The sequence below is a fragment of the Plectropomus leopardus genome, chromosome 6 (genome assembly GCF_026936395.1).
Source record: "Plectropomus leopardus strain MGB_pleo_1.0 chromosome 6, ASM2693639v1, whole genome shotgun sequence".
In the NCBI taxonomy this organism is placed as follows: Eukaryota; Metazoa; Chordata; class Actinopteri; order Perciformes; family Serranidae; genus Plectropomus; species Plectropomus leopardus.
The window spans coordinates 28,371,937-28,390,786 of NC_142181.1; the positions used below are offsets into that span (position 1 = coordinate 28,371,937).

The 18,850-nt window shown below is 39.8% G+C and overlaps 1 protein-coding gene across 3 annotated transcripts; it reads right to left on the reverse strand.

Moving 5' to 3' along the window:
• Positions 1-426: 426 nt before the first annotated feature.
• Positions 427-18,431, reverse strand: LOC121942894 (tripartite motif-containing protein 3-like). 3 transcript variants are annotated; one of them, XM_042486188.2, is made up of 13 exons: positions 18,275-18,431; positions 8,318-8,490; positions 7,369-7,609; positions 7,041-7,192; positions 6,732-6,912; positions 5,913-6,642; positions 5,099-5,202; positions 4,491-4,658; positions 4,229-4,397; positions 3,608-3,667; positions 3,302-3,372; positions 2,663-2,803; positions 427-2,570 (listed from the first exon to the last, which is right to left on the reverse strand). In XM_042486188.2, the coding sequence occupies exons 2-13, from the start codon at positions 8,461-8,463 to the stop codon at positions 2,418-2,420; spliced, it is 2,316 nt and encodes a 771-aa protein (XP_042342122.2). In that variant the 5' UTR covers positions 8,464-8,490; positions 18,275-18,431; the 3' UTR covers positions 427-2,417. The 3 variants fall into 3 exon arrangements, with proteins under 3 accessions (XP_042342122.2, XP_087935280.1, XP_042342124.2); XM_088079154.1 differs by lacking the exon at positions 18,275-18,431 and adding an exon at positions 10,517-11,289; XM_042486190.2 differs by lacking the exon at positions 3,608-3,667.
• Between the last annotated feature and the right edge of the window lie 419 nt (positions 18,432-18,850).

Consider the following 18,850-nt stretch of genomic DNA (forward strand, 5'->3'; position numbering starts at 1 on the left):
GAAATTATTGCTCTCATTGCTGTAAGGCATGGCTCAGGTTCAACTTATTGGGCAGCGTCACAGGGAATAATATATCAGTAAACAAAAATATCAGTTCTCTGTACTGGCCACCAAACCTTTTACTTAAATAGCATGAATAAAATCATGCCCACAATCACATAAATCATTAATCCATTTTTTTTTCCATTTTGTCAACATGCAATAAATAAAGGCTACTGAGAAGAGAGATGTAAGGCCATAATTCATGAGGTTGCTCAAATGATTATGAAATCTGAAATAGCACTAACTGCAAGCAAGATGATGACCCACTGTGCCTTTTTAGCTCACCATGTCCTTATTACCACAATTTAATGTGCAAATTTAGGAACAGTTAAAAATCCCCTCAATGTAAGTCAAGCATGACTAGTCACATACATGTACAACAACTCAGTAAACCATGTGCTTTTATTACCAGTGCATATTCATAGAGAAAACAAAATTGTTTGTATTGTTGTGACACAGCGTAGGGTAAAATGCTTCAGACACATCTGTAAAAGGTGAGCCTTGGACTCTAAAGATGTCTGGGCTCCTGTTTGGCAACAAGTCAAACAACAGATCAGGTGCATGAGAAACAGCAGCTTCCTGGTTGATTTCACCAGTGAAATTGGGTAATATCCTGCAGCTCAGAAAATCTCTACACTGGGGAAGGTGAGTGTGATTGTGTATTTAGCACAGTGCTGTGGGTAATTATGTCAAACCAGGAAGTCACCTTCTTCCTGCAGCTGGTCTCTCTTCTGCTGTGGCACCAGGTTTCCTTATGACATTACACAGAATGAACACCAGGGGGAGCAAGTTTTCATTTGGAGTCATGGCTTGATGCACAGTAGTGCAGGCAGAAACTCAGATCTAACGGTGTTTCTTTAGATCGCTCACAACAGTGTCATCGGCGAGTGTATAATAAAGCGTGGATGAGTTTGCTGACAAACATCATCTAATAAACCATCATTTAATCCTTTTTTAATGGTTTACAATGTGAAAGCCAAAAACAGAAGAAAAATAACCACTGTAAAACAGAATTCATATTCCATCCCAATCATTTCTGTGGACCAAGACTACATTTGCACAAATTATCAGTTTTCTTACAAAGCTCCCAACATCTCCCAAATCTGATAGCATCGAAAAGAAAAAAAAAAGTTGTTGACATGGTGATCTAATTTGGATGGATTTCCTGAGATATGTGTTTTATTTCTGGTTTGTAACTGTTAGCACTTCAAAGAATAAAGCTTTTTAATTATTAAAGGCAAAGCAATCATTCCACAAACCCATATCGTTATAGCCATTAATTATGAAAAGAAAACCTACAAAACTTTTTTCTAATGGCATCATAAATGAACACAAAAGATGGTTTTGTAGCTTTGAAAAAGAGCTGCTCATGTGCAAAAACACTGATCATTTTTTTTCCAGATGTGGGGGAGATACTGAATTCTGCTTTAGGGTGAAATTTCCCCTAAGGTAGGGATAAATTGTGAAGCTCCAAAGAAAAAAAGCACATCAATTTAGAAAAATAATTTGTAAATGCTGAGCTAGTGTATAAAATAAAATAAATTAGCTTTTTTTTTTCCTTTTTAAACAACAGATATTAACAAAAACAGATTATTGTGCTGCTTACATTAGCAATAAATATGACAATCTTCTTTTTTGAAGCATGTGCTGGGTATGTTTGAAAAGCACACTTTGTAACAGCTGCCATATACACACGTTTAAATCCTGGAATCCTTGACTGCTGCTCTCTGAAGCCAAAAGGCTTTGTGTTTAAAATCATAGCACATACATACGGAGTGATCTAATATACACAATATACATTTATGTATATACAGTACATACAGCAAATCAATGCACAGATGGTGGTGACATTTTTATGTGAGATGTCAGTAAATGAGAAGTTTTACATTTCATTGCTGGAAAAGCGTAGCGCTGTTCATTTCACTTTAAGCATTAACTAGGTCATGAGAAAAGCAACCGGTGGGTACACGGTGTTGTTTCCTAGGTGTAAAGATAAAATAAAACGTCATGCATTTGGACAAGTTATGGCTCATTAAATACTTCAGTCTATATCCTACCCTGTCCGGTCTCACAGAAAGTGTGGTTTAATAATACCATCAATAGTGTACAACACACAAAAATGTCTTCACATGTTTTCTAAACCAGTCCTTAGTTTATGTCCATTACTTGTCCCAAGGATGCTACATTATCCAACTTTTAAAAACAACCCTCAATACACATCTTAAGGAGGGTAAACTCAGGCAGTTAATTATATCCGGGAGATCAGCTGATGTGCACATCAAAAGGCTGTACTGGAAAGGTCATTGCACCTTGTGGAATACATTGGTTGTGTCGTTGTCAGTACTTGCAGTGATGAAGATGGCTGTCTCAGGTCTCTACTGCAGGTAGCGGTAGACCTTAAAGCAGTGGTTCCCCGAGTCCGCCACCGCCACATGACCATCAGATGTAAGAGCCAGGCCCTGGGGACCATAAAGGGGGTCCGCTGATGTGTTGATGTAGGACAGGAAGGACCCTGAGCTGTCGAACACCTGGTAGGGTACACAGCACAGCGGATAAGGTAAGTGATAAACCTATAAATTTGCTTCCTGCATTTAATGAGATGTAGTTTTCTCAAGCTAACCTGGATCCGACTGTTGCCCCAATCAGCAACAATGATATTGCCATTGGCATCAACAGCCACGCCTGTTGGAGCATTGAACTGGCCGTTCCCCTCCCCATGGGAGCCAAATTTAAACAGGAACTCCCCATCTGCATTGTACACCTGCAGGAGACATGATCAGGAAAGAGAATGGGAAAATGACACGTTTTAACTTTATGACTCTTTTTAATTATTTATTTATAAAGAATGTGAATACGTGTGCATGTGTGTGTATCGATTTAGGTACTAGGTATTTTATTCAATGACAATAAAGCCATCCTACCCTATCCTAAATATGTCAAGGAAAATAGAATAAACAGCATATTGCTTACAATGTTTAAAAACAACACTGCCATTAAGGCACACAATTGTTTACAATTTAACTTGTAAAATCAGTTATTTTCTTATTTTTTCATTTGCTAATGTTTATATTTGATTGATTCATTACTGGACTTGTAAAAAAGGTAAGCACTATAGTGTAAAGAAACTAGGGGAAGTGTCTTCAGTAGCTTCGGAAAGTTACAATTATTCAAATGAAGATATTTTTCCTATAAGTTATTTATTCACAAAGCACAAAGTTTTCTAAAAAACATAATGAATGAGCAAGAAGCCATACTGCACCTTGACTGAATGGTTATGAAAGTCTGTGACCACAATTTCATTTTTGTTATTTACGGCCACAAAGTGAGGACCTGGAAGCAGCAGGGGAGACAGAGAGGGAAAGGAAGGAAAAATGAGTCATCCACTTTTTTTACAACATACGAAAAGAAGTTTCACACTATTTTTGGAGTACAACACACACAGGACACAAAGACAATCAGAGAGTTGACGTGGGACAATATGTGAGACATGACAGAGCTGATGCAACAACATGTAAAAAGAACAGATTTTTTTTTAGCTCACATTCACAGTGAATTAATTACTTACTGAAAACAGGGCCAGATTTACTAAGCTTTTGTTCCAGTGCAATGTTTGCACCACTTTTTTCTAAAAGAAAAGAAAAGGTCCAAGTGAGAAATTAAATTGAAAGAATGGGTGAGTTTCAACCAAAATACTGCTGTCTGTGCAAAAACTGAAGGCGTATCGATGAGGGATTCCAGTAAGGCGGGCAATTCCTATAACACAAGTTTTTGTTCTCTTAAAATTTGATCAAGAGACAAAAACAGGAAGACAATTATCAAATCATTTTCATGCATTAGCGTGCATTATCAATTTATTTCAGCTCTGTCTTGTCAGGTGCATGTTTGTAATAATAATAATCATTACCTTCGTATTGATGTCTGTGATTAAACAGGCAGCTATAAGTGCTTATATTAGTTTGACTCTAAAATAAACGGTGCATAGAAACATGCTAATCCCGATGAGATTTTGTACAAATCAACATTCCTGTGAAGTAGTTCCTGTGAAGAATATGAAATAAATCTGTAAATCTGGCCTACACACATGCGCTGAGAAATAAAGTATCATTTGGTGTGCATCTTCTCCTCCTGCAAGAGAAATTATTTATGAAATAAAATCAAAGGTACATGTACTTGTATTACAGAGTACCTGCAAAGTGTCTATCTGATGTTCCTCTGGCTCCGAACTTTGTCACCAGCTTCCCATTTGATTGGAAGATGAAGACACAGCAGGCCTTATTATCAACTGTGATGATATGTCCATTCTTGTCCACAGCCACACCTTTGGGTCCCATCAATCTTCCAGCTCCGATTTTGTTCTGTGACAGCCAGATGGACAGTTTTGTCATTCAGTTGAACATTTTGAATTTATTCGGTAAAAACATTTGTTTTGTCTGGCTGAGACTATTCACCTTAAACTTGCCATCCGAGGAGAAGATGCTAATCCACCTGTTGTCATAATCAGCTACAATAATGTCACCGTTCATGTCCACTGTGACGCCTGTGGGGCGCTGCAGCTGCCCTGGTGAACGGCCTCTGACCCCAAACCTCATCTTGAACTGTCCATCGTTGGAGAATACCTAAAGAAAGAAAAAACATTAAAATACTCCACAGAAATCCTAAACTACTACTACTACCACTACTAATAATAATAATAACACTTTATTTTTTGAGCGCTTTTTAAAACAAAGTTAAAAAGTGCTTTGCAAGATTTTAAACACTGCAGTTTTTATACAAACAAATAAGGCAATTTCAAGAAAAACAAAGAAACAGCAACCCCAACAATGACATAAATACCATCAATAAAGCAAATAAGCAAAGTTGGCAGCTGAGTGCCCAAAAAGTGCCCAAATTACACTGAGCTATATAAAATCAAACAATTATAAGAAAACAATAATAATTAAAAAAATACAATACCACATGACAGTATAAGATAATAAGTTTAAAATGAACAGTATGCTAAAATTAATAAAAGCTAATTCATTACATTTTTATTCCAGTTCAAGGGGATGCCACTGACCTGTATGCACTGGTTGTTGCTGTCTGCCACCACAATACGTCCATTATTGGAGGTGGAGATGCCTTGTAGGTTAGTGAATTCTCCTTTATCTCGCCCTCTTGATCCTGTCATATCAACAAGACATCAGGCTTCATCAACACTATGTTTTTTTTTAATTATTTGCAGCTAAAACATACTTTGCTTTGGATATCTCATAAACCAGTGGTTTCAAACTGGTGGGTCATGGTCCAAAAGTAGGTCCGCAAGTGATTTGTGAACATGTCACGTTTGTAAAAAAACACTTTGCCCAGGAGCTCATTTACCACGCAAACGTTTTTTCCACTACAGCAATGATTTTATTGCGCTGATCTTGGTATTATTTGGTCTATTAACATGCCGTGCCTTTGCAGAGTCACAGATCTTAAAGCAATTATACAGACTTTTTTTTAGCTGCAGTGCTATCCATTCACCAAATTAATTGCAGTTAATGTAATTCTAATTTGTTGAATTTCATTTTGTTCCAAGTCCACATGTTGTTTACATTTTGTGAAATAAAATAAATGTTGTGGTAATTTATCCTAGGTGTGGACCTTGTAAGGAGAAATGTGGACCCTGTGGCTGTACCAGTTGGGAACCCCTGTCCTAACCTGTTTTGCTATTACTTGGCATTGACAAAGACATGGGACACAATAGTGCCACAAAAGAGGTCTAAAAATGGATACTTTTTATCATCAGGTACTCAAATTATCCAGAGATATGAGTGAGTTTGTGCTCCAAAGAAAAACATCACACAGCTAAGTCTCCATAATTAATATGTAGCCGGTTATTCACCCACCCACTCTATAGATCAGCTCATCCTCTATTGGGTTTTCCTTTTTCTTTGTGGTGCTGTACATGCTGGAGGGTCTGCGCACAGCCTTCTGTCGAACATGACCTCCTCCTCCACTCGGAGACTTCACTCTTCTCTTCACATCGTCTGGCGACTGCAGGACATCTGAAGGCTTGACGGCTCGCAAACGGAACGGACTACCCCTCACGGGCTGCTCATAAAGCAGCAGAGAGAAGGTAAATTCTCCCTCTGAGCGAATGGTATATCCAACCTCATAAGTGCCATTCTTGTTGTCTGTCACCTCTGCTTCGGTGCACACTCCATCTGTAGAGATGATCTCTGCCCTCAGAGCAGCGTTACCAGTTTTCACGAGTTCTCCATCCTTGTCTTTAGTGGTGACTGTGACAGTGGTGTGCTGGCCGACCAGTGCATGTCGCAGGCCTTCACCAGTGGCAACACTAGTGTGGCCTACAGTCCCTGTTGTGATCAGGACTCCCAGGTTCTGAATGGAGCGTCTCAGTCCATCCGTCTCCACCTGGCATTCCAGATGTCCATTTTCGTGGGGATGCTCAGGAAAGGTGTGTCGTGCCAGAGCACTGACCCGCTCACCCATCTGCTTCTGCACCAACAGGACCTCAGTGGCACTGCCATGGCTCAGGGCCTGCTCTGTGAAGTTGCAGCTGCTTTGAATGTTTTCTTTGCCCTGAAGCAAAGAGGTCAGCTGGGCTTGAAGCACCTACAGAGACAGAGGCAGAGACAGTCAGTGGCAGTTGAACTAAAATGTGGAACATTAAAAAAAAACAAAAAAACAGAAAGACCTCAGACCTTCTGCTTAGAGCTGCAGATGTTTTCCACCTCAGTAATCAGAGCAGTCTTGCGTTGGTGTAAGGCCTTCTCCAGCTCATCAAAAGTGTTACTGATTTCAGTCACTGCCTCATTTTTCCGCTCTGTGAGCTGCTTGGAGATCTCATTCACAAGCTCAATGGCAGCCGTCAGCTGAGGTAGTCTAACAGATGAAAGTAAAGAAGATGAACACAAAATAAAACTTTCAGATTAGCAGTCTTTATATTTTCAATACTCCCAAGATCTTCCAAATCACATGTATTATTACAGATTAAAGCACTGAAATCCAACCTGTTGCGCACAGTGTCCAGCTGATTCTTTAGCGCTGACTTATGCTGTTCCAGCACATCCCTCAGAGGAACTGTCACATGTTCCCTGTGTTCTCCTTCTGTACACTCCAGACACATGGCTGTTTCACATGACTCGCAGTAAAACTCCATCACCTGCAGATGGTGCAGTGGAGCATGAGACAACTCGTCATATTTCTGTGGGCAAATTTGCTTACAAATTCAAACACATAAAAGAAAAAGCAGTACTCAGTGTTGTCATGAGCATGTGATTGATCTCTGATAGATCTGACCTACTGTATGACAGCCTCTGTCCTTTTGTTTTAGCTTACCTTGCCCTCGTGGTTGGGGCAAGAGAGGGGCTGACAGGCTGTAGCTGCACTGGCTGACTCAAGAACGTTACAGGCTTCAGGTCGGCTGCACTCTGGGTCTCGCTGTAACACCTCCATTAGGTTTGTGATGAAGAAGTTGTTCTGCAGGGCTGCCACACCCTTCTCTGGCAAGATAGAGGTCTGTCTGCAAACTGGGCAGGACAGCGTCAAGGACTGGGGAGGGATGTAGTTCTGAAGGCATCTATGAAGACACAAGACACAAAAAATAAGATGGGTTAAAGTTGTAATCTATTCCAGGCTCAATATGGTATAAACATGCAAAACTTTTCTTTTAGACTTGCTCAGATTACAATAAGATTCTGGTCCTTACAGTTTTGGCCTAGCACAACAGAGAGCACCAAATTATTTAAATAACTGCCCTGTATGGGAGCACCAAAGCTGTAGAAATCAGTGCTCGCTGCCAAAAATGCTGTGCCATGAGCTAGGCTGTCTGTTTTATTGTGGCCAACCTCAGAGTGGTTGGTGCCTTACATCATGCAGAAGCCACGATGATGATGTAAGTGGTGTGATTTTGGGCCACTATACATAATTTTGAAATTTGTTTAAACATCCTTTTTATGCATCCCAGTAAAGAGCTTACTTCAGGAAAGAGAACACAAACAACATTATAATGCACTTAAGTATTTCTAAGCATTTACTCATGTGCTCATTTTCTGAATCATGCATAATATGAAAAGAATAAATTCCAGTATATTGTGTCCTAAAATGATTAAACGTCTGATCTGTGAATTCTGCTTTAGAATGTTTCATCTTGTATTGTTTTCCTCTTTCATTGTCTCCCTTTCTACTGTAAGATTAATCTTACAGTATTAGTTTGTCACCTGTAAAGCAATTTAAGGTGCATTGTATTTTGTACAAATTAAGTCTGATTGATTGTTTCGGGGCTTACTTCTCACAGAAGGTATGCAGGCAGGGCAAGACCTTGGGGTTGTGGTAATGGTCCAAACAGATGCTGCAGACCAGGAACTGCTTGTCTATCTGCCTGACCACAGGGCTGGTGCTGCCGGTCTCACGCTTAGCCATAATAACGGACATTCAAAGGAGGCACAGGGACCGCTTAACCTGCACACACAGGGTGAAAGAAACAGCAGAAAGGTCAGGAAAGCCTTGAGGAAACACTCAAACTGGGTGAGGAGGGCGTATTCACTAACCCTCAGCATGAGCAAGGGAAAAAATGAGTCATAGTTAACATAAAACCTCCCTGAAATCCTGTATCTGCTGGCATTTTAATGCTCACCCTCCCTTAATAACTGTGTCAGTAGGATGCGCTTCTTTTTTCACAACACCCGCATGGCCAGAGGTTGTTTGACTTTATAAGTGAAAATCCTAATAAGCTAATGCAGTGGAAGCAAAATGAATCGCGTGATTAACACCACAGGGCAGAACTCTCAGCCGTCACAAATATGCAGTCTGGGAGCCAACATGTCTGTGTTTACAGTGGTGGTAGAAGTCTAGTATATGTGTATTTATAAATATGCAGTTGACAAAAATGCTTAAATGCATCTTGTTTGTATTTCCTGGCAATATTTTACCATACACAATGTCCTCTGTTTTATTGTTAACATTTGTTGAATTCCAGACGATGACTGGATGCCTGCTTGCTCTCTGTTCAGATGGTAGTTGCTGTTACATGAAACTGTATCACTGGGTCAAGCACAGATTATCTCAGTGTGCCAATGACATGTTGTACATCTGTCATATTGTACATAAGCACATAAAGGATTACATAAACACCAAAACCACAGGGACACTCAATGAAAACTGCTTACAGGAGGGAATGGATCTGTGTTTAATGTAGTATCAGGAACATTTCAGCCATTGGTCTGTTTTGATGGTTAGCTTGTTTGTGTTGTTACATTATGAAGTCTTTTTTTGTCCAATTCTGCTGAACACAATCAGAAACTTTTGAGCCATCTGCTTTAGTTTTTCATTAGCAGCTAGCATCCTCTAATAACCCTGAGACTGCATTGAATGAAAGCTCTCCATCCATTTCATCTAGATTTCATTACAGATAGATGAATTTTGGGCCGGCACTTTTATGAAAAGGATTCAAGGACTGAGGTCTGCCAAAATATGTGTGTCATCAATGGCCAGAGGAGCTCTGACATGTTGATTTGTGGCAAAAACTCACGCAAAGGAAATCCATTGTTTCAAACAAAAAGCAAATAAATCCAATAGTAAATGTCAAACCCTGAAAGCTGGAATGTAGTTCTCTGTAGAAGCAGTGGATGTTACGTCAGCTGTCGGAGAAACTATGAGACCCACACACAATTGTTTTCTCCATTTGTTTCTCTTTCTACATATTTACTTTGTAACACCAGTGAGCAACATCCTCTCTGAGTATGCTATTATTATGTGGGACATGTATGGTCATACATAACCCACATCATAAAAAAACAAAAAACACAAGAACATCCAGTTGGCTGAGTCAGATATGGCTAATTTAATGCCTACACAAATGCTGCTGGAACACAGAAGAAGGTAGAAGGAAAACTAGGGCATATTTGTGTGAAAGGGTGAGCTCTGTTTAGTTTACATTCAGATAAACAGCTTAAAATAAAGCACGCATAAATCATAAGGATGAAATTGTGGTGCTAATATAATCAATGTGAGCCTGTCCGCAGCAGAATGTAACAACTTGCACTGACTCCGTTCTACCGCAACGAAAAAAAAACCCAGATGGAAACATAACATAAAATGAGAACAGATCCTATCTTTGTACCCAAAACAGTCTTGTAGACCATAATGTAATCCATTATCAGTAACTGTGAAACAAAATTGCTTGAGTTATAATTTTATGTATCTGAGAAGAGGTCCAAGCAAACAAAACTTGATCATACAGCCAAGGATAGGATATGCTAAGAACACCACATTTATTGCAGTTCAACACACCACAAGGACACAGGACATCTAAAATACCAGCATGCACTTTAATTTTAAAAAATGGACCCAGTCAACTGAGGAAGACTTACTAATAACTGTAATGTTGCATAGCTGCAATTCCAGTTAAGAGCCATGATTTAGTTCATTGTTAATTAATTGTAAGAAATATGCACAAAGTTCTCCTTAGAAGGCTTTGTCAGCTCACCCATTGTTTTCTCATGCATCACAGCCCTGTGACTGTACACTTCTTCAGCCTCGCCTCATCTTCCAGCCACAGTTCCAACAGCAGGGTTTGTAATTCTCTTTTGATGTTGCATCTACACAACTACTGTCTCAGTCTGACCACGAGGTTAGCTATCAGGCCTGCACAATACCTAGCACCAACAGCTAAAGCTCCTCACTCTGCTTTTACAAATAAAGCTAGGCCGCTTTTCTTTGAGAGTAAGGAGAGGAAAGAGGAAGCTTTAAAATGCCACTCCCCAAATTCCTCCTGGTTCCTTCCTTTACTCCCAGCTGGCTGAGTTCAGGCACCACCTGTCTGTCTGTCTGTAGGGAGATGGAGGGGGGGAATCACGGTGAACTAGGTTGCCTGTCTCACATGAGCAGGCAGGCCTCAGAGGCAGCTGTCCCACTCTGCAACACAGAGCAGCGAGCTCTAACAATGGCATTCCAGATCTGCTCACAGCTCACCGCCCCACATCTCTTCCCCTCCCTCTATCTCCTCTCCTTCTTTCTATTGTCCTCTCTTTTTCTCTTCTCTCAGAACCAAATAAATGCACTTATAGCATCAGCAGGCCTGATCTCAGCCACAGACGTCTTGCAGATGGGGATTTTTTCGGGCATGCAGGTCCCATTGTTGCTCCTTTCCAAGTGACTACAAGGCCTACTGACTGAGCCCTTTCACCCTACACACAGTCAGCCCTTCTCTGCCTCCCCCTCCTCTTGTCTTCTCTCAAACGGCCTCCCCTCCCTGAACTGTCTTCCCTTCACATGGACTCTAAGTTGCAGCAGCTGAATGGTGACATCAAGAGGAAGCATGAGGAGCCAAAGCCCTCAGGCTCCTCCCCTCTCGGCTGGCTAGCTGCTGCCTTTAGGGTTGCAACAGCCTCCTCCCGCCTTCCCTTCCCTTCCTCCCTGCCCGTCCGCTCCCTCAGCAGCCCTCCTCAGCTCAGTTCCTCCCTCACCACAGAAAGAGGATCTTTCTAGACAGCAGCTCTGTCCTCAGAAAAAGGCTGAATAATGAGTGAAAAAATGCATTGAATAATAAACAGAAAAGACAAAAATAACATCAATCAATAACTGCTGATTGCAGATTGTTAAATATAGAACTTTACGAGCCTAAATATATCATATATATCTTTTATAAAAACATATAGATTACACAAATAAATAGTGAAATCTTTCTAAGACTGATTACAGAAAATAGTCCAACAATTAAGAGACAGAAAAAAGTAGGCCAGCAGAGTACAGACCAGAGACCTAACTCTGCAGTATACCGTAATGTTTGAGGCAGCATGTGACCAGATCCTCTCCATTGCTCCGTCACAGGAACTGCATGATCAGCACTTCATACAGATGAGGTCAGTTATCCGAGTCAGTATGCAACTGTGTTTTCTTTGTACTGTATGTGTCACCCTGGAACATGACGCCTGCAGAAAATCCACCGAATGTGAATGCTGTTTCTAAATTCAGCTTTTTGACTGCAATTCAGCATCCCCTGCCACTCTCACCCTACATAACAGTTAAGTGGCTTAATGTCCTCCTGCAGGGTCAGGCCCTGTCTGCCATCTGGATTACTGTATCTCCCAGACTGATGACACCATCACACCCAGTCAACTCAAATCTGAATTAAAGCAAACACCTCGTATAAATTCACACAAACTTGCCCCGGCGCTACTCAAATGCCTAATACCATCATGGAAGCAGTGACAGGCACCAAATTATAAGGACGTATTCTTTACTTGTTGTCTTTGTGATTAACACCTGTCTCCTAAAGACAGGGACGTCTAATATGAATGGTTTAATTGGATTTCAGCAACATGAGCTCACATTCAGAGAAAACATTGCTCTTAGCTTAATCAGCTTGGGTTTCGTCTGCTGCACGAGTGCAGGTAGCCATGCCCCGCTCTTCACCTCTTCCATAAAGTGCTGCTTGTTTTTGTTGTTGTAAGTTGTGTACTTGGGCTAAAGAGCTGCCATGGTTTCTGCAAATTATCACTTTAAGGTTTTTCTGTCCCCTTTAATTCAAAAAGTAATAGTAGTAATCGACTGCATTTCACCACTTTGTAAAGTGAGATGAATAAAGGAAAGAGATTTTTTGCCTTGTGACTAATGGATGGCTTGAGTGATGTTATCTTTTGTGGATGAGAGAATGTCCCACTTAGAATAACCCAAAAAGTAAGACTGAATAGATCATCTGCTCATCTCACCCACAGTATTTTAATTATCGATGAGACTTATGATGTAAGACTCTGTATAACACAAAAATGTTACCTCTTGGGTAAGTCAGCCTACTCCCAAATTTTGATACAGAAGAAACGCTTGATAATAATTTAAACATGTACTTTCCTTAAAGGGATAGGTTCATGAATATAAATACATAGGACATAATCCACAGTTTGTTTTTTCAGCTCTTGGTAGAAAATAGCTCATGAAAAATGTGTTTTTGTTACCTTAGAATTAGCTGTTTATATCTACATAGGGATCAGATCCACAGAGTTTACCATGTTGCAACACCATATTCAGAGGCCCAGAATCATTCCCAAGAGTTCAACATGAGAGACGTTTAACTGGTTACAATCTGTAATCATCACTGCTAGATGCCACTAAATCCTACACACTGCTCCTTTAAGTTATTTGTCTCGTTGGCAAAGATCTTGAAAACTTGGCTAATCAAACAGAAGTGGTCTATTTTTATAATATTAATTAGGATATTTTTGTGGTATCTTACATATGATGCAGCAAATGCATGCCAAGTCACTATAAAATATCAAACTAATGTCCAAAAGCAATTGACCGTGTACCACTGTTGTCAACCTGTCCATTACATGTCGACTACAATCATGTCATTGTAATATGATTTCACTGGAAGTTGCAAAATGAAACTGTGACTACTCAGCATTCCAGGATGTTTGCACTTCAATGCCATAAAAAGTATTTTCCCCTTCCCTTCCTGATCTGCTTGTGGTAAGAGCCAAGAACATTTTTTACAGACTTCAACCAATATTTCAAGTGTTTTTCAGTATCACAGGTTTACTATTTTTGGTACCTGTGTAAGATTATATGCACTATTATTTGGAATAAATCCTTTCTAATTCTGTGACCGCTGTACAGTATGTGTCAAAGTAGAGAGGATTTAAGCCTAACAGACTTCAGACTAAAGAGTTTTCCAATGGTTTCTTTCAGCAGTCAGCTGTGTGCTGGACTGGTGAACATGGGCAAAAGTCTCAGTGACCTGAAGTAGGAAGTGCTGGCCCTCGATGATGTGCTGTTAAGATTGCGTTTAAATATAGACCGTAGTTTATGTTTCCATCCACATCTGTTGTGTCCCTGCGCATGTGTCATCATGCAGTAATTGTTCCTGTCTACACAGACCTCGCACCCCATTACTGGCTCTGTTTTGATGAAGTTTTAAGGAAGCATGTAGATTATAATGAATTAATACCTGTTTGACTCAGAGAGAATGAGAGGAAAAGGAAGAAAGAATAAAAATGAAAAGGATGGTTATAAGCAGGGTTCCTATAGCTTATAGCAAGTGGAAAATAAGACTTTTTAAGACTTTTTCAAAATGAAATTTAAGACTGATTTCACTACAACCAAAACTGGGGGGAAAAAAGAACTGACACTAATTACTTTTTGCCCAAATATTCAGGTTAATAGAAAACATGACTTCTGAGTGACAGCAATGCTAGTCGTATTGTGTGATTTTTCTTTTCTTTTTCTTTTTTAAGTTACCTTTTATCTTGAGATTTAACAATGCAATGTCAGAAAGGAATATTCATAAAATCGTAGCTTTTATGTCTTTGCACTTTTAAGACTTATGAAAAAAATATTTTACAACCAATTAAGGCTTTATTTTTTTGATTGATTAATTCAATGCCTTCTAAGACTTTTAAGGATATGTGGGCATCATATATGTTATTGTAACTGAGATTTTAAATGGGTTTTGTTCTAAAAAGCAAATTTTGCTTTTTCTGGTTTCCCATAGGTAGTTAATCAATAAACAAATGATATCAATTTGCAGTAATATTTGATGGAATCCAATTTAGACACAGGACAAGCATGACTGATTGCATTGTCCCATTTGTAGAAGCAATAACAACCTAAAAAACCTTTGTGGTGTTTAGAACAACTAGGCTGATGTAAACCTGCAACATTCAGAGAATCAAATTTCTGACTAGTGCATTTCTGTGTTTTTGGAGTATTAAGGGGCTGTTATGGGGCCAGCGAGGGTGCCTAGTTCTATGATGACTCATCAGTCATTATTCACACAACACACAAACCCCTGCTCCTCATACTAACAAGCTCTCCTTACACTCCACTGCATCAGATGAAGGAATCTGTCTCAATGCATCAGTCTCTGTCAGACCGCTCATAGCAGTGGACGTTGGGTTTCACATGATGAAAGCAAAATGGTCTGTGGACATAATGTATAGGGCTTTAGACAACAACAGACTCAATGCAAAACACAACTTTTTAAACCACAGCTATTTGTTTAATTTTATATTTTTTTCATGGAGCTTATATTACCCACTACTAGGCTCGGTGTTTGCATTTATATCTTAGGTCTGCCTAATTTTGAGAGCATAGGAATACATTTGCATGTATGCCTGACCAGAAGTTGCTGACCAAGTGTGAACATTAGTTACACTGAAAAACTGCAAAAATTAACCATAACTGTAAAGAACAATTTGTTACCATACTTCCAAAGACAAAACACTGTAGCCACCTTTCATATGCCTTTGTCTGCAGAAATTTGACTGACAAGATCTGACAACTGAGTGACCACATCGTGTCAAGTACAGTAGTCAGCAGAGTTTTTAATCAACACTGACACAAAAAGGGAGTCAGGGGACATTAGTGTCTCTCCCAGTAAGTCCACTATCATAAAGGCTTCCAGAAGACAATGCGGCATGCAGACAGTTTGTCTGCAGGCTCAACATGCACTGCAGATTTTAGAAAAGGTCGATCAGTGCACCAGCATGGGTCTGCGACCCTTATCCACCTGCAGTAAGAGCCACAGAGTGACTGTGGTGTCTCATGGAGTGACTCAAACTGTCACATGATGTGTTATATATGTATATAAGAGCTGTGCAAATACAATGTTTTGCTTGATGAATTGATTACCACTGGTTAGTGTGTACTTGGAAGAATCAGTGGTGTCTGAACTTTGCAACATGAGGAGTTTATGTTCAGAATGTATGAGGAAAGAGATGCTGATGCTGGCATGGCAGTTTGTTGTGCAACACAAATATTTAGTTTGATATAATGAACAGTATCAGGGCTGAGTGCTCTATTAAGCAAGTCTTTCATAATTATGGGGGAAAAAACACATGTGCACTGAACCATCTTAATAACAGGGAACTGTGTTGTGTTAACTTTAACTGATGCAATAGTCAAGCCTTTGGGCTACAACATGTTTATCTGGGTAAATGGTAACCTTTAAAACTTGCTGCAATTTTTTATTTCCTGGAAACACTGCATCATCTGGCTTCAGTTTGTCTTTATATTGCGCCAAATACTTAGAGACATTTAAGCTGCACAGTTCACTAAAATAGGGATGGTATTTGAGTTCAACTGCTCAAGTTTTAAAGCATCAGTTCTGTACATCTTTGTGCAGTGATGGTGGAGTTTTTCCCTGAAACTACTGATGCTTAGACTGAGAAATGGTGTCAACACGACTGCAAAACATACTGTAGCACTGTTGTTGTCCCTATCCCCATCACTTACAACATGATAGCTAATTTTTTGCACTATTTCCACCTCAGATTCATATTCTATTTTTCCACAATCACCACAAATATTTACATAATATACAGTATGTACATATCCCCATTTTAAAAAAATATTTAGACTGTGTAACATGTATCTGCTTCTGTCTGTCTGTCTGCTGTAATGTAAATTCCCCTGGTGTGGGATTAATAAAGTGTTATCTTATCTTTTCTTATCTTTTGATTTTATGTTAAATTTATGATGCTTCATGCACAGAACTTAAAGATAATGCGCCGAACCAATGAAAATGCGGACTTTTATTCAAATAGTCAAGCCTAAAAAAGAGGTTCAGAAAAATCCATCTTAAAGGAGGACAAATCACATAGTCTAATGACTGGCTCTAATCAATCTTAGGCGCATATCTACAATATGCACAGTATAATGAGCAGAATACAATCAGTTGCAGAAAATATGCACATGCATTCAATCCAAAACGTATCAGTGGAATTCTTTTTATTGAGGAAATTATTTAAAATGGAAATAGTAAATAACCAAATTTCCGACAGGAAGCTTGTATTGTATGCAGGATTTTTTCTAGTTAAGAAGGTATAAAGATCCAAACAAATAGATCATATTTAAGTGGTTAGATGAGACAACAATTTTGAAATTTCAAGGACTATTATTTTAGCTGAAACTGAATTTAACCATTGGAACCATTTAATTTCAGTGCACAGGTTAACAAAATAAACACAGTAAAAGTAACTGTCATAGGCCTCATTTACAAAAGAGTGATGTAACCTGGAGATTAATTTATTAGACCAGTGGCTTTGAATGATGAGGGTCATATAATCTCAATTTATCAATCTGTCTATCTTCTCTTTTGTCTGGGTACAAGTACAAGTAAGGTGCAGCTATTTTGTATTTCATTTTATATTTTAATCGCTGCCACACATCCATGCTCAAAGATTGTACCTGGTCACTTCTAACCTACAATTTGAACTCTGTTTTTTAGGATTTACAAAAATGTATTGAAACAATTCAGAGTGCACTGGTACAGGCAGCATCCTTGTTTGTGACACAGTTCTCGAACACATGCTGCCCGCCCCGTCTACCTAAAGAGTACTGAACATAATCTCAGACTCCAAAGCCCATTTATCCAAACTGAATGAAACCCTAAAACAGACACGTAACCCCTGCTAAGTATCTGCCCTCAGGCGCAGCCTCCAGGACCGTCTGCAACCTCCCTGTGACCCAGTGCAGGCAGCCAGCAGAGTTAAACCAGCCAAACATTTCACTCATCCAACATGTGACTTTTGAGATAGTCTTTCACAAAGATGAGACATATCCCAGAACAAAAGAGCAATCGATGAGAAACCACTGGACCATCTGCTCGAGGCCAGAGGTGTGAAAAATGATGCATTGGCTGTTGCTGCAGTACAATGCAACACAAGGACTCACAGAATGACATAAGCAAACAATATGCTGATTCACATGTGGCTCACACAGCTTCCCAGCAATACACCCCATTAATATTCAGATACGAAAACCAACCAAAGATCACTAATCCTCTAAACAAAAGAGCATGTTTGCCTGATTACAGAGCCCAGCCCTCAGACTGCAGCAGAGATGCCCACCTGCTACAGAGCCGGCAGCCAGGGCTGCCTGGGAGCTAAAATGGAGAAGTGTGTGGGCTGGTTGAGGAAGCAATGAAGAATCAGAGCAGCAGAGTGGTTTAGTGCAACAGTTGCTCTTAAACAAAGATGGAAAATGTGTCGAATAAACGCTTTTACGAACAGATGAATGTAAAAATAGAATATATCAAAACAGAGAGGATATTATGGTTAATAAGTACAGTCCGTCTGTAATTTTAAAATGCACAGATGCTGGATGGGATGGGATGGAGTAATCAATTATTCATCTGCTCTCATCCCAGTTATTGTATTATTTAGGACTCCAGATGATGGCTCAAACAGTGTGAGAAAGTAGAAATACAACACTATAAAAAGAAGCGAACAGTCAAGATTGTACTCACATGAATACCCAGCAGGAGGGATTGGAGTGTCAGCATTGCAGGCCGGAGAGAAAGCTTCCCATTGTCAGCGTCCCAATCCTCTCCAACAAAATCCACAGACCCGGCGACAGAAAGGAAAGGGCAGGGTCTGTCTGGGAGAAGAAGGGGACAGTAAGGAAGAGGAGAAGGGAAAGGAGGACGTTAGGGGAGTGGCTTACATGCAGCATTGGTCAGACGGCCGATGGGAGGAGTTGAAGAACCCAATAGCATATGGAGGGGGTAGGGAATATGTAAAACAGTTGAAATCTCAGGAACTGACTGAGGGGAACAGTCTGTCTGGTGCAAAGGGGTTTGGCTTCCTTAAATACCGCCCAGTTCCCTTAAAAGGACAAAGGATGCAGTTTATTGCCTTTAAGGTCTGAATTGATAGGGTGAAAAGAATTACTGGAGTACAAAGACACTGGGAATATACTGCTGAATAAAATAATCAGGCAATAATCATGTACTGTAGTTGAGTGACTTGACAGTTTCACGGCATGTTTCATATCAGATTCTCTTGGATCTTGCCTCATAAGGCCCAAGTTTCTTGTATTTTTA